Here is a 15,054-nt window from a genome sequence, read left to right as displayed (position 1 = left end):
GCAAGTCCCAGCAGCAATGTTCCAACATCTAGTGGAAATCGTTCCCAGAAGATTGGAGGCTGTTATAGCAGCAAAGGGGGGACCAACTCCTAGTTAATGCCCATGATTTTGGAAAGAGATGTCGACGAGCAGGTGTCCATATAATTTTGGTTATGTTGTGTACAATACAGTCATGTACATTTTATATGAAAAGGTTTGTAAAAGGATGGTAAATTAATACGGCACAAAAAGTGGTTGTTTTCCATGTTATTTGGTCAAGAAAAATATAAAATAGCATGTTTTGTGGTGCTTTTTGCTCATAACCTTGCACCTGTTTAAGGACAGGGTTTTGTTCTTTCTGGATTCCATTAGAATGATAATCCCAGAGAAAGGGACAGGGCAACAACTCTTACAATTCCAACTATTGAATCCAGAAAGATACTGTTCTTAATTATACAACTATCCTGTTAGACAAAGCAGAGATGCTGATTTTGTGTTTGTTTCCCACAATACATACATCTATATCAGTCTACTAATACTAGTAAAAGCCTAATGCACTACTTTTGTTTAGTATATATCTTTTCTATTTAGATTTTTCGGGGGGTGCTGCTGCACCCTCACCACCCCTACCTCCCGCGGCTATGCTAGCGAAATCGTCAGTTTAATAAAATAAAAACAGCAGGATTTCGATCTTCTAGATTTACCTTTAATAATTGCGGGATGATTATGAGTACAACTATGTATTCCATCCCTGGATTGAGGTACGTTTTCCCAGCCATATATCGCGCTGGGCTCTGGCTGACCACCTTTCCCGGCATAGCACGGTTCCGACTCAGGATAGATAAATTAAGGAGAGTCGGTTTATTTTGGCTAAGTGCAATATACCTCTCATTGACTGACTATATATGAATGTACCTTTCCAGAATCCAAGGCTGGAGTTAAGAAAAGGGCTGAAAGTGCAATGCAGCCTTATCAGTAAAGAATCCATTTTACATCACGTCTATTGCCGAAGCGATGCACTATACTTTATAACACGTTCCCCCTTCTGTAACTGTCTTTGATTGATTGGTTACATTTGCAACTTTTAATTTCGATCATTTTGCACAGCACGCACGCAGACGCGGAGAACAGCTTGACCCGGGGGAGAAGGTATTCGGCCATTTTGGTCTAAAGGGGGCCTTGGCTGTCACCACGTGAGAAAGAAGAGCCCGAAATAGAGCAAGACAACTCCGGGAACTTTGCCTCAAAAAGACCGAGAGGGGAGAGAGAGGAAACGTCGATTCATGCTTGAAGCTACAGAAGAGTAGCCAGTTTACAGAATGCCCTCAATTACTCTACCGCCGAAGGAGAATGCTCTCTTCAAGAGAATATTGGTAACGTTAAGTGCCTAGCAGTCGCTAGCTAAATCAATTTCAAATAACTATAACGTTAAAGGTCTGATTCGAGTAGCGTTGCTTGTAATAAAACAGCATGCAATCATGTCGTCTTGTTAGCTGACATCTGCTGTTCCTTCCATCGCCTGCTCAACGAACGTTAACTTTAGCTAACTCGTGGACTAACATGTTTCGAGGCACTCGAAATGGCCTGCCGGTTTGTCATTAGCCTGCTAGTTAGCAGTTTGTTTGCAACTGGTCACGTTAGGTAACATGCAACATGGCATATAGCTATGTAACTTTGGCTTTTGTGTGGTCACAGTTTGTTGTAGGGTGATAGTTTAAAATAAATGTATGACTCAAAAACACGGTTGGCAAATGCTTGCTAGCTCCGGCTATATAAGTTAGCTAGCAACGCGAACTAGCTATCTGCAAACTCATTCTACGTCCAAAAGCACAGGTGTTTCGTCATTACTCAGCATTTTAGCAACACGATTATCTGTAACCATGTACGCGTTACATTTCACATGCACAACGTGTTTGCATGATGTCCCCAACTATATTACTGCAAACTTGGGTGTGTTAGCTAATGCAATCATTTGCCACTGATTGTACAACTACTAGAGTTAACTAGCTAACAAAACCTTGCTAGCTAGCCGGCCAACTAGCTGTCACTCACGCTTTGCTGAACCACAGATCGGATGGGGACTAATTATACAGTTTGCGTCCTATGATGCCAACGAACCGCACACATTTAGTCGACTTTCTCTGCTGAATATTGAGTACCATTCACACGTTTGTCCTATTTCTGGGCATGGTGTTGAACAATTGTTGTAGTTATTATCCAGTTAGGTGGTGTAATTAGCTCGCCATATCTTAGGGCCTGCAAATTAAAATAACCCACGCCTACAGTGTGAACTGCAACCTGTTGGTTACAAACATATTCTTTCATACGACTTCTATATTTATTTCATTTAAGTACACTACATTACTAAAAATATGTGGACACCTACACGTCGAACATCTCATTCCAAAATCATGGGCATTAATATGGAGTTGGTCCCCCTTTTGCTGTTACAACAGCCTCCACTCTTCTGGGAAGGCTTTCCACTAAATGTTGGAACATTGCTGCGGGTTGCAGCGACTTGCTTCCATTCAAGAGCATTGGTGAGGTCGGGCACTGATGTTGGGTTTGGGGGGCTTTGCTTGGCTTATTGCCCTGCTGGCTGACCTCCGTTGAACAGTGTTTCCGCCGACACATTGGGGCAGCTGGCATCCGGGTTAAGCATGCGGGTGTTAAGAAGCGCTGTTTGGCGGGTCACGTTTCGGAGGACGCATGACTCGACCTTTGCCTCTCCCGAGCCAGTTGGGGAGTTTGTTGTTGTTGGGTCACAATTGGATATCACCAAATTTAGGGAGGAAAAAGGGGTAAAATAATCTAATTGTATGCTGTAGCATTAAGATTTCCCTTCCCTGGACTAAGGGGCCTAGCCCACCCATTATTCCTCCTCCACCAAACTTTACAGTTGTCACTATGCATTCGGGCAGGTAGCGTTCTCCTGGCATCCGCCAAACCCAGATTCGTCTGTCAGACTGCCAGACGGGGAAGTGTGATTCTTCACTCTAGAGAATGCGTTTCCACTTATCCAGAGTCCAATGATGGCGAACTTTACACCACCCCAGGCACACTTGGCATTGTGCATGGTGATCTTAGACTTGTGTGCGGCTGCTTGGCCATGGAAACTCATTTCATGAAGCTCCCGACGAACTGTTCTTGTGCTGACGTTGCTTCCAGAGGCAGTTTGGAACTTGGTAGTGAGTGTTGCAACTGAGGACAGACAATTTTTACACACTTAAGCACTCAGCGGTCCCGTTCGCTGCTGAGCTGTTGTTGCTCCTAGATGTTTTCACTTCACAATAACAGCACTTACAGTTGACCAGGGCAGAAATTTGACTAACTGACTGGTTGGAAAAGTGGCATCCTATGACGGTGCCATGTTGAAAGTCACTGAGCTTTTCAGTGAGACATTCTACTGCCATTTTTTGTCTGTGGAGATTGCATGGCTGTGTGCTCAATCTTTGGTTGAAATGGAGGGGTGTCCACATACTACTGTGTGTGTATAGACCAACTGATGATATTTCTTCAGGGTTTGCTCTGTAACAAAAAAACAGACTACTCTGCTGCAAAGCAAACTTGTCTTTACCATATGATCTTTGCTAGATGATTAAACTCAACCCGCGATTTATGATTGAGTTGAGCGGCGACTAGTGTGGGCGGACTCAATCTTGAACTTCACATAAAATCACGTTTTTGTCAAAACTGGTTTCAGCACCACAAGAATAGCCCGCAATTACAAACTACATTGGTCTGTTTAATTGCGGGCTATTCTTTGGGTGCTGAAATCAGTATTTTTTTCTTTATTTTTTTTTAACAAAACACAATTTTATGTGAACTCTGCGTTTGAGTCCGCCCACATTAGTCGCCGCTCAACTCCATCATAAATCGCAGGTTGAGTTAAATCGTCTAGCAAAGATTATATGGTAAAGAGACGTTTGATTTGCATCAGTGGTCTTTTTTTAACCGAGCACACACTGAATAAATATCTTCAGTAGATCTATATATACACATAACTATGTGGACACCCCTTCAAATTCGTGAATTTGGCTATTTCAGCCAAAAATCGAGTCGGTGTTAGTCCGCCCACACAAGTCGCCTCTACTCCATTGTAAATAGTTACGTTTATTCGGCTAGATCCTTGCATAATTTTACTCTGCATATGGGAATAGCCACTGCTGTTTTTGGAAGCGCTTAAGGTGATGGTGGGCGGGACTAGTTTCCCTGTTAAATACTCACCACAAGTCTAATGTTTTGCATAGATGTGAATTCTGTTCCCACTCTTTCTGTTTAACATTATAAAAACGTTTGTTTTAGTTGCTGTGTTGAGCACTCCCAAGTTCTATCGTAGCCACTTCCCTATGCCAGTGGGGATTCCTGGGCATTATCTTTGTGTGGGGAGCTGGCAGGCTGGTTACCGGGTTGGTAGGCCACTGCTGACCCAGGCAGATAGGAATCTCTGACCGATTCTCTAATCACTGCATATTAACACCCATCTGACCATACATTCCCACAAAGAAGGCTAGCTGATTTTTTTCAGACTCAATCAAGAGACGTCTTACTGTATTGGGGTTGTGACGTGCTACTGTGCTTGCTTGCTGGATATTATCACCAGACAATCTACCTGCAAGTGTTCATGCACAACCCTATATAGACAGTCAACTAGGACGGGGCGACATGGCCAAAATATCATACCAAAAAATATATTTTTCAAAATTGACCGTTTTTAAATTAATAAAAGTTCTACATTTGCTTTATGAGTAGTGCGTGAACCTAGGGTGGCGACACATATTTATACATTATTTCAATGGGTCTTTCTCCATTCTGATTGTTTTATACTGTTCAATTCAACTTCAACCTAAAATAATTTCCTGCATTTCCATACATTTCTGTATTTCCTGCACTCATGTAAGATTATTTCCACACTGCCACGATATGGGCAAAAATACTAGGCCTTATTTAATGTTTTCGATCAAAACACTTGGGTTAACTTTTGGAATCATGGCAATATAATGTTTATTATAATTCTATAGTTGGTATATAAATAATAGTGGGTACTTTCAATACAGTGTTTGACATGACAACAAACGAAAAATGCCATGGACGAGTTATTGTGACAGGGAGGGAAGAAACCAAAGTGATCAGTGTTTCCTAGGTGACTGATCTTTGCCTACATTAAATCTTTATTCATATAGGCAACATATTCATGCTTCGTCTATTCCTCTTTGATTTAGAAGATGCTGTTGTACAAACATGCTGATTTTAAGCCTCCACCAGTACTGCTATCAGGCTGTATTAGCTAGCTACGTTTGCTCTGACTCGGTACTTTTATTAAGATTGTTCGCTAGCCAGCTAACTAGCGATTAGCTTTAGTGGCTAACACGATTTAGCTTAACTTGCTAAGAAAATACAAACTAGCCGTTTGCAGATGTAAGAAACAAACTAATATAGTAATTATAGAATGCTTGTGGATTTATATTAAGATCAGTGGAAACATCGTTGTCATCAACATTGTTGCATGTGCTGCATTGACCATGCAAACTGAACGAAAGGGTCTCGTGGTCAAGCAACAACAAATGCGCTCCTTCAGTGACAGTGGGTGGGACCATGTCTGTGGGGAGAGAGAGTTCACTGGTTGTGGAGTAAACTGTAAAAATGGACATTACACACGGCTTATCACATTTAGCAAACCAAACATTCAAATGCCGTTATAGACCGGTCTGTGCATAAACATCGGTATATCGTAAAATATGGTATACTGTCAACCCCTCTAGAATATTTGCGTACATTTTTGTAACCATATATTTGGGGGGTTCCTCAGATCAGAACTCTAAGAACAAGCTTTACAAAAACCTTGATGACAACACCTCTCCCCTGTTGCAGAGATGCTACGAGCACAAGCAGTACAGAAATGGACTCAAGTTCTGCAAACAGATCCTCTCCAACCCAAAGTTCACAGAGCATGGAGGTGAGGCCCGCTTCAACTGCTGCTACTCTTACTTGTCATTCAGTAGTTGAAAAGTGTCTCGTGGTTGTCTATTCCTCTTTGATTTAGAAGATACTGTTGAACAAACAACATGCTGATTTTAAGCCTCCATCAGTACTGCTATCAGGCTGTGTTAGCTAATGACTCAACAACCGTCTGGTCCAGGTTTGATATCCAAACTGGGTGACCATGGACATTTTTCATATCCTTTACTCAGTTTAGAACATGAGTGATGGTAAATCCTCTTCTGGTGTAGTGTTTAGGCTGTGACTAACACTAATCCCTCTCTCAAACATCTGTCCCTCAGAGACACTGGCGATGAAAGGCCTGACCCTGAACTGTTTGGGGAAGAAGGAGGATGCGTATGAGCTGGTGAGACGAGGCCTGCGCAACGACCTCAAGAGCCATGTCTGTATCCTTCTTTACTAGGGCTAATGAGGTGAAGTTTTGTATGAAGTTCCTACTCAGAGGCGTGAGGACATTCACCAAAGGCTCATAATAAGCCCAAACTTTCTACTCCATCCCACAAGCCCTTACTGCGCCATGTCTACTCCACGTAATTCAGACAGGGAATGGGAGAGAGCTAGATTGGCTCTGATTGTTACTGTTGAGGCTAATAGTCTAGGCCTGGTTGCAGTAATACAGGGTCCACTGTTTTGATTTGTCACCATAAGTATTACGTTCTCTCTGTTCCCATGTCCTTTCAGCCCTCCAAATGTTTTTTTTTTTTTGCAAGGATTTTTTTTCTCCGAGGGTATGTCTGTTTTGCCTCCTTAACCCATCCTCTCCCAGGCTGGCATGTGTACGGTCTGCTGCAGCGGTCGGATAAGAAGTACGACGAGGCCATCAAGTGCTACCGCAACGCTCTGAAGTGGGACAAAGACAACCTGCAGATCCTCAGGGATCTTTCACTGCTCCAAATCCAGATGAGAGACCTGGAGGGCTACAGGGTGAGGACCGGGAGAGAGTCTGTCTCCTCTGAACTATTCCCTCTTGCTTTGTGTATAATTTTGTCTCTCGATCTCTCTGCAGGAGACCCGCTATCAGCTCCTGCAGCTGCGTCCAGCGCAGAGGGCCTCGTGGATCGGCTACGCCGTGGCCTACCACCTGCTGGAAGACTTTGAGATGGCCGCCAAGATCGTCGAAGAATTCCGCAAAACACAACAGGTGAGCTGGCCTTGACCTCTCTCTGACCTCTGTTTTTGAGTCAAATAAGTATCATTGATTACTCTGTGGTGTTCCTGTATCACCTGTCTGTCAATTATTCTGATTGGGCACCCTGCCTGGAGCAGTACACCTGATTTTTAACTTGTCTGTCAGTAATTTATTTTTTGGTTATGTATTAGTGAATCTCATTCGTCCCCCTGCCTGTATCAGCAAATCTGATTGGTCACTCTGCCTGTTTCAGTAAATGTGATTGGTGGTGCTGTGTTTCAGACATCGCCGGACAAAGTGGACTACGAGTACAGTGAGCTGCTGCTGTACCAGAACCAGGTGCTCAGGGAGGCGGGGCTGTTCAAGGAAGCACTGGAGCACCTCACCACCTACGAGAAACAGATCTGTGACAAGCTTGCTGTGGAGGAGACCAGAGGTGGGTGTGTGTGTATGGGTGTGTGAAAGAATGCCTGTGTGTTGAGTGTTTGCATCTGGGGAGGAAGAGATGTGTAGATCTAACATGATTCTGTATCCATGCAGGAGAGCTGCTGCTGCAGCTAGATCGCTCGGAGGAGGCCACAGAAGTCTACCGACAACTCCAGGAGAGGAACCCTGAGAACTGGGCCTACTACCAGGGTCTGGAGAAAGCACTGAAACCAGGTAACCTTTGAACCCCCCCCACCCCATTCCAACTGGACCCTCTCACCAGTCCCCTCTTTAGCATGAGTCATCTCACTACATTGACTAATGTGTTTGGTAGATTTTGTGAGCAGAATTGAATCGGTGTATGAATACCATGCTCTGACTGTTGGCTTGTTGTGTGTCCCCAGCTAGCATAGAGGAGAGGCAGAAGCTCTATGAGGAGGCATGGGTGAAGTATCCCAAAGGACTGGTTCCCCGGAGGCTGCCTCTCACTTTCCTCACAGGTACATAAGCCTGCTATTATCATTACTGTGTAATTATCCCTGGAATGAGGACCTTTCAAGACAACGGTGGGTAGACACAAGCATGTTGAAACGTGTGGTTTGTGGAACGCTGGAGTGTCTGAGCTCCATTCACTTTTCTTTTCAGGTGAGAAGTTCCGTGAATGCCTGGACTGCTATCTGAGGACCAACTTCAGTAAAGGCTGTCCGCCTGTCTTCACCACTCTGAAGTCCCTGTATCACGACAAGGAAAAGGTGAGGGAGAACCACCGCCATTCCATTGGCCCCAGCAAGTCACTGAAATAACATGCTTGCCCTGGGCTGAGAAGTCTGGGTAATCCTGTGTATCCTTGTTCCCATCCGTGTAGGTGTCAATCGTTGAAGAATTAGTGGTTGGATATGACACGTGTTTGAAAAGCTGTCGAATGTTCAATCAAAATGGTGAGTGCAATCAGATTTTCATGTGTTAGGAAATCTAATGGGAGTAGTATTAGAATGTCATTGTGTCTGTGTAGATGGTGGTAAGGAGGAGCCCCCCACCACACTACTGTGGGTCCAGTATTTCCTGGCGCAGCACTTTGACCACGTGGGCCAGCAGACGCTAGCCCTGGACTACATCAACACAGCCATCGAGAGCACACCCACGCTCATAGAACTGTTCCTCATCAAGGCCAAGATATACAAGGTAACACACACTTTCTAGAGCTGCCATCATGGTGAACATTTAGTGTAGCTCAACGTGATTATAGCGTTCTTCTCTGCTAAGGTATCTCTGTTGATTTAGACTATTACTCTTCATCTTTGTGTCTCTAGCATGCAGGTAACATAAAGGAAGCAGCCAGGTGGATGGACGAGGCCCAGGCTCTGGACACTGCTGACCGCTTCATCAACTCAAAATGTGCCAAGTACATGTTGAAGGCCGGCCTGGTCAAAGAGGCTGAGGAGATGTGCTCAAAGTTCACACGGGTCAGTCAGTGTGTTTTAAGCTGTCTGTGTAGACTCCACATAATGCTTGTTGCCTTGAAACCCTTTGTGTGTGGCGCTATCTATCTGTGTTTCAGGAGGGTGCGTCGGCGGTAGAGAATCTCAATGAGATGCAGTGTATGTGGTACCAGACAGAATGTGCTCTGGCCTACAAGTCCATGAACAAATTTGGAGACGCTCTCAAGAAGTGCCATGAGATCGAGAGGGTACGTTTTCTAACTTGGGTGGGAAGCAGGCACATATTATTATTTTTTTTATGATGAAGGTGATTAGTAAGTTAGATTTCCTCCCCCTTAAAATGTGCTCAAATTAAAAAGAGCAATGTGGTCCCTGTTTTTGCTCATGATGCTCATGCAGATTCACTGAGGGTTAAACCTGTATTGATGGCTCAGTGGTAGTGCAGGTCTGCTCTGTTTGGATTTCATCATAAACCATCTCTGTTCTGTGTCCCATCAGCATTTTGTGGAGATCACGGACGACCAGTTTGACTTCCACACGTACTGCATGAGGAAGATGACGCTGCGATCCTACGTGGACCTGCTCAAGTTGGAGGACGTGCTGCGCATGCATCCCTTCTACTACAAAGCTGCCCGCACCGCCATCCAGATATACCTTGGCCTGCACGACAACCCCCTCACCGACGACAACAAGGAACACCAGGCCGACGCCGGTACGTGTGTGTCAACGCCAGTCTGTGCGAGAGAGAGGGAGTCTGTCTGCGATACCCCAAACCGCCACTTGTTTTTGATTATCACTAATTTAATGTTTCCTACAATGTTTTATTTTTGGGGGGTTTGGTGTAGTCGTGATCTCTGAGTGAACCCATGTGTCCCACAGAGAACCTGAATGACAAAGAGCTGAAGAAGCTGAGGAACAAGCAGAGACGAGCCCAGAAGAAAGCCCAACTAGAGGAGGAGAAGAAGAACGCCGAGAAGGAGAAACAGCTGAAGAACCAGAAGAAGAAGAAAGAGGACGACGACGAGGAGATCGGAGGACCCAAGGAGGAGCTCATACCAGACAAACTAGCCAAGGTGCGTGTGTGGAGCCTGTAGAAGATGGAAGGAATCACTGAGGCCTATCCCGGCAGACTCCTCCCAGTGAGCCCTAGTCGTTGGAAATGTCTCAAAGAACAAACCTGTGGTTTAACGCTTTACCCGCATGGCTACTACCATTAGCCTTGTGGGATATCACTGCAGAACATGGTGATATTACACCAATTAGGAGGCTGAGTGTTTGTTTGTTTTTGGAATAAGACCCATTTGTTTTCTTCCCCCTGCAGGTGGAGAACCCACTCGAGGAGGCAGTGAAGTTTTTAACCCCCCTGAAAAACCTGGTGAAGAACAAGATTGAGACCCACCTCCTGGCCTTTGAGATCTATTTCAGGAAAGGTAAAGGAACAAGACGTGGATTGACATTCTGACACACAAAGAATCCCGGTACCTTTTGTCAGTGAAAACAAAGTCTCTTTCCCTCTCGTAGAGAAGTACCTGCTGATGTTGCAGTCAGTGAAGAGAGCGTTCTCCATGGAGCCCTCCCACCCGTGGCTGCACCAGTGTCTAGTGCGCTTCTTCAAAGGAGGTACGGTAGAGTAGGTCTTCTGTCACACGGCCAGGCTGAGGGCCCTTGTCATTACCCACAACTCTCTCTGTCTCTGAACCCTTTTGTTGAATAGTTGTCTGTGTTCTGCTACAAAGATCTCTACCACGTTCTGATTCTATGCTGTAATGCATCTCAAAACATTTCTGGAGAAAAGCCCATGATAACGGCTTGCGCTCTTTATTTTTTTTACTCCTTCACCAGAGGTACATTAATTTCCAATGGAACGCTGCGTTTGCCTTGCAGCGTTGCTAGAAGAGCTAGTTGCAGTGCGTTCTGGGTGGTGCATACGTTGGATTTATTGAACGTATGCCTCAGACTGTATGCGTACATGGCTTGACAGAAATGGTAGCAGAAGGTGAATGTTGAACTTTTGTTGCACACATCCAGATGATGCTGCGTAGCAATTTGCAACTCTGTCGGTGTGATCGAGGCATTTATTTGTGTTGCGCTGTTGGAGGTAGGTGCACTTGATTCAGGAACCCTGCGCACCAGGTAAGCAAAGGGTTCCCATGTTGAACTCCTCAACTTCCTGGCGGACTGGAAGATCTGTGGCCAAATCGAGTGTGCCTACTGCGCTGGCCAATCGTACGGCTCAAAAGATGAGGTCCAACTGGGAAAAATAGTTTTGAACGGTTATACAACTCGGAAACTGGCGTCTTTCTAGTCCTCCGACCTGAAGACTATTGACGTAATGTTTTGACCTCGTTAAAAGCACCATGACCCTCAGATGCAGGTACCATCAGTACAGTAAAATAAAAACATCTAATTTCAATTTATGCTCAGCTGTGCCTCACAAGTGGTATACCAACTGATCTCCTGAGTGGCTCAGTGCTTGAAGCGTCACTACAGACACCCTGGTTCGATTCCAGGCTGTATCACAACTGGCCGTGATTGGGAGTCCCATAGGGTGGCGCACGATTTGGCCCGGTGTCGTCCGGGTTTGGCCAGTGTAGGCCGTCATTCTAGATAAGAATTTGTTCTTAACTGACTTGCCTAGTTAAATAAAGGTTAAATTAATATATTTTCTAATCAAAGCTTGTTTTGAAATCTAATCTGGTCTGAGAACAACAATAGACCGGGCATATAGCCAATATTCTGTGATAGTGTATTACGCCTACTATAACAACGAGGTTTGTACAGAACTGTTTTTATTAGGTTAATGTTTTTAAAAATATTTAAAGAATATTAAAAAATGTGTCTGAGCGGTAGATCTAAGCTTACTTTTTGAATGCGAAAGTGATCTTGACTCCGATTGGTGACCACTGTAATGGGTGTGTTCCTCAGTGTCAGACAGTAAGGACCTACCACAGGCTGTGCGGACTGTTTTGAAGCAGGAGATATCGCGGCTGTTTGGGGAGAGCAACCCACAGAGCTTCAACAAGAACTACCTGAGCCAACACTCCAACTCTATACCACACCGTGTGGCTGGTACGTACACACACTACCTGAGCCAACACTCCCAACCAAGCCCACATGAGACTGTACCATTACCACTCACACACAGTGTGAACTTGTGACTGATCAGCACCATGTTGTCCTCCTGCAGCTGCTAAGATGATGTTCTATCTGGACCCGTCCTCGGACAAGATGGCCTCTGAGCTGGCTACAGCGCTGGATGAGTCCCTCAATGGGAGAAGCATCACGGTGAGCACTTACTCACTGCGCTTTTATTTTAACAAGTACCTTTTGGCATGGTAGTCCCATAGATTCGGTAAAGGTCAATGGAACGTAGACCAGGGGGGATAGGACCACGGATTGGTGCACATTCAACGAATCTGATCTAACATAGTAGATATTCGTCAAATTTGTCATGACTGACAGATCCACAATGTGGTTACTGAAGTCTGATTTGTCTGTTTTCGCGGCATAACATTTATAAGTTGTCACTTTTTAGGTTTGCAAGAAGTGACTGCTAAATGCTAGCTCCCGTTCGTATAAACTGGTTGAATAGCTAGCATACAGAAATCAGTGGCGGTAGTCCGTTGTTGTTTTTAACTGTAATGCAGTTGATTAAGATGACATGAACATGTCTTGCGGTTGACATCCGTAAAAAAAATTTACTGGGGAGCAATGGAGATTTGGGATCTTCACCCCAAACGTTTCCATGGCATTTTCCATTGTTTTGGTCGAGTTCCATTGACCTCTTTACCACATCTATGCCTGAAACAGTATTCGGAAAAGCAAAGGCAAGGAACAATTGTGAATGTGGTGTGACCCAAGTCTAAGCAGACACCCTATCTTGTCTTTCCTGTCAGATCTGCACAGAGGTGCTGGAGGCGCTGCGTGATGGGAATCTGGGCGACGGGCAGCAGAAGGCAGCGGAGGTGTACCGCGCCGCATGTAACAAGCTGTACCCCCACACCCTGGCCTTCATGCCCCCTGGTTACGAGGACAACGCCTCCACCATCAACGCCAACGGAGACCTGTCAGCCGGCGAGCACGACGACATGGCAAATGACATGTGAGAAGAGAGCGAGAGAGTAGAGGAGCACACACGCTGCCAGTCGGCAGTCTGACAAACCCCAGCAAAGGTTGTTTGTTCGTGAATGCCCCCTGCAGTGCACTGACCTGGACTGAGAGCCGCAGAGGGAAGAGGAGGAAAAAACGAATGCCTATTTTACTTTTTTTAAACCCTGTTGACAACTCTATTCTTTAACTGAAACAAAATAAACAGTATGAGAAGAGTGTTAAGTGGTTAGGGTGGCTGCCGTTAAGTCAGGTTTTTACTCCTGTGTTTTCACGCCTGTATTTCTCCTGTATGTGCATCTGCTTCTCACGTTTTTAAAGGTAATTTATATATTAAAAATGACAAAGAATAAAAAAGTTTGCAAAAGTGGAAAGATATCAATTGTAGTGGTGGTGATGGAGGATTGTGGTTGTACTTGTGGGCTGGCGTGTGCCAATAAAGAAAGGTGGAACTTTTAAAAGGAGACATCACTTATTTGGGGGAGGCGTAGGAGCGATGCACTCAAACGGTCCTCTGCTTGGCCACAAGGCGGCGCAGTGGTAGTTCCTGGCGTGGCCTGCAGGAGGGGACAGGACAGCTGATCTGAATGCAGGGAGACAGAACTCAAAGCTCACCTGGACTGCTGTATGACTGACGTGCAGATTTATCGGGTATTATTTTATTTTCCGCTCAGTATTTTCCTTTCTAGTTGTACCCATGTGAAAGTCCCATAAAACCACCATGATAAAACAAATGTTTGTTTTGGGATCTGTTTCTTGATCAAATGTTGAAAAAAGGCTTAATCCAAGTTATCCCCCCCTTTTTTGGGGGGGGTGCTTCTCAATCATACTGAATTCTGCACATAGACCACGCCACTCTAACACCAAGGAGTTCTCAATAAAACTAAAGTTAAATAAAAATATATTTCCTGATTGTTTTTCCTGCAGAAGTTTGTAATTTTATTGTAGGATTCAGGATCAGCATTCCAAATGCCAAGAAAGACTAAATAGTTTGATCTTCAAGAGGAACACATGCATAGGCTGTACGAACTATCGGGTGTTTTTTAATTGAACCTTTGTTTAGCTAGGCAAGTCCGTTAAGAACAATTAGTATTTACAATGACTGCCTACAAACCCAGCTGGCGGATGATGGGAGGATGGTGACCTGGGGTCTGGTGACAGCTGACCTAGGAGGTCATGGGGGAGATGAGGGGTGTAAATACCATGCTAGGTTGGACGGGGTCTTGGAAGTTTCAGCCTGGGCACGTCCCCTACTGCCCCACCCTCCAGCCTTTTGGCTTGTGAGGTGAGGATGGTGTTGTCGGTGGTGAGGAACTCTGGGAAACCTCTCTTCCCCATGTCTGTAGCCGTCAACAACCACTGTTCCTCCTTGGAGGGGGAAGAGGATGGCAGAATACATTTCTAGGATGGTGGAATGTTAAAGGAGTTCGAAGTTATTTTGGAAACCTCAAGCGCTTGTCCTACTCCTACCTGACAGTGTGTGACACCCCTCAGCTTCCCTATGACCTCCTGGGTCAGCTTTGTCACCAGATCCCAGGTCACCACCCTCCCATCATCCTCCAGCCGTGTTTGATGGCAGATCCACTGCCACACCTGGACACAAAATACTACACAGACATCTTTGATGAAATGGACCATGGACTCTGCAATGGCAGAATCCTCCACCTGTCCCCTGTAATATAAGTGACCTCTGCCTAGGGGAGAGCCATGGAACATTACATCAACATTACTCAATCACATATCCGTTCCAAATAAGTACGATGGTTCATCAGGATGATGCATACCCTTGAATTCTCACCTGTGAGCCAAGCATCTATGAACAGGTTTCCTACAGCAATATACTTCAAGCCGGTCAGGGTTACTCCACCCTAGAATAACGTTTTGAGCAGTACAGTACATGAGATGTGGAATTGTATTCCAGAGAAATGTATAGCATTGTGTAGTACAATTATAGAGTAGCACAATGTTATTGAG

General features: G+C 45.0%; 1 protein-coding gene and 1 non-coding gene across 2 annotated transcripts; both read left to right on the top strand.

Moving 5' to 3' along the window:
* The first annotated feature begins 969 nt into the window (after positions 1–969).
* On the top strand, positions 970–13,814 carry LOC115130685 (N-alpha-acetyltransferase 15, NatA auxiliary subunit). Its single transcript, XM_029662059.2, has 20 exons — positions 970–1,352; positions 5,851–5,935; positions 6,261–6,365; positions 6,746–6,903; positions 6,986–7,120; positions 7,391–7,544; positions 7,649–7,768; positions 7,939–8,034; positions 8,180–8,286; positions 8,400–8,472; positions 8,547–8,716; positions 8,845–8,997; positions 9,093–9,221; positions 9,472–9,685; positions 9,853–10,046; positions 10,295–10,403; positions 10,495–10,593; positions 11,899–12,042; positions 12,161–12,258; positions 12,870–13,814. The coding sequence occupies exons 1-20, from the start codon at positions 1,299–1,301 to the stop codon at positions 13,077–13,079; spliced, it is 2,607 nt and encodes an 868-aa protein (XP_029517919.2). The 5' UTR covers positions 970–1,298; the 3' UTR covers positions 13,080–13,814.
* LOC115131220 (small nucleolar RNA SNORA18) lies at positions 10,083–10,218 on the top strand. Its single transcript, XR_003863920.1, has one exon. It is a non-coding gene; the product is annotated as a small nucleolar RNA SNORA18 (small nucleolar RNA).
* Positions 13,815–15,054: the final 1,240 nt, after the last annotated feature.

This window comes from Oncorhynchus nerka, linkage group LG6, assembly GCF_034236695.1.
Source record: "Oncorhynchus nerka isolate Pitt River linkage group LG6, Oner_Uvic_2.0, whole genome shotgun sequence".
In the NCBI taxonomy this organism is placed as follows: domain Eukaryota; kingdom Metazoa; phylum Chordata; class Actinopteri; order Salmoniformes; family Salmonidae; genus Oncorhynchus; species Oncorhynchus nerka.
This window is presented reverse-complemented; position numbering and strand designations above follow the sequence as displayed.

What these genes read in the sequence shown, in the direction of transcription:
- LOC115130685 (XM_029662059.2), top strand. Translation starts at nt 1,299, where the DNA reads ATGCCCTCAATTACTCTACCGCCGAAGGAGAATGCTCTCTTCAAGAGA. An exon ending in CGACCTCAAGAGCCATGTCT is followed by an intron (nt 6,366 to 6,745) that starts GTATCCTTCTTT and finishes ATCCTCTCCCAG; the next exon opens with GCTGGCATGTGTACGGTCTG. An exon ending in TGTATCACGACAAGGAAAAG is followed by an intron (nt 8,287 to 8,399) that starts GTGAGGGAGAAC and finishes CCATCCGTGTAG; the next exon opens with GTGTCAATCGTTGAAGAATT.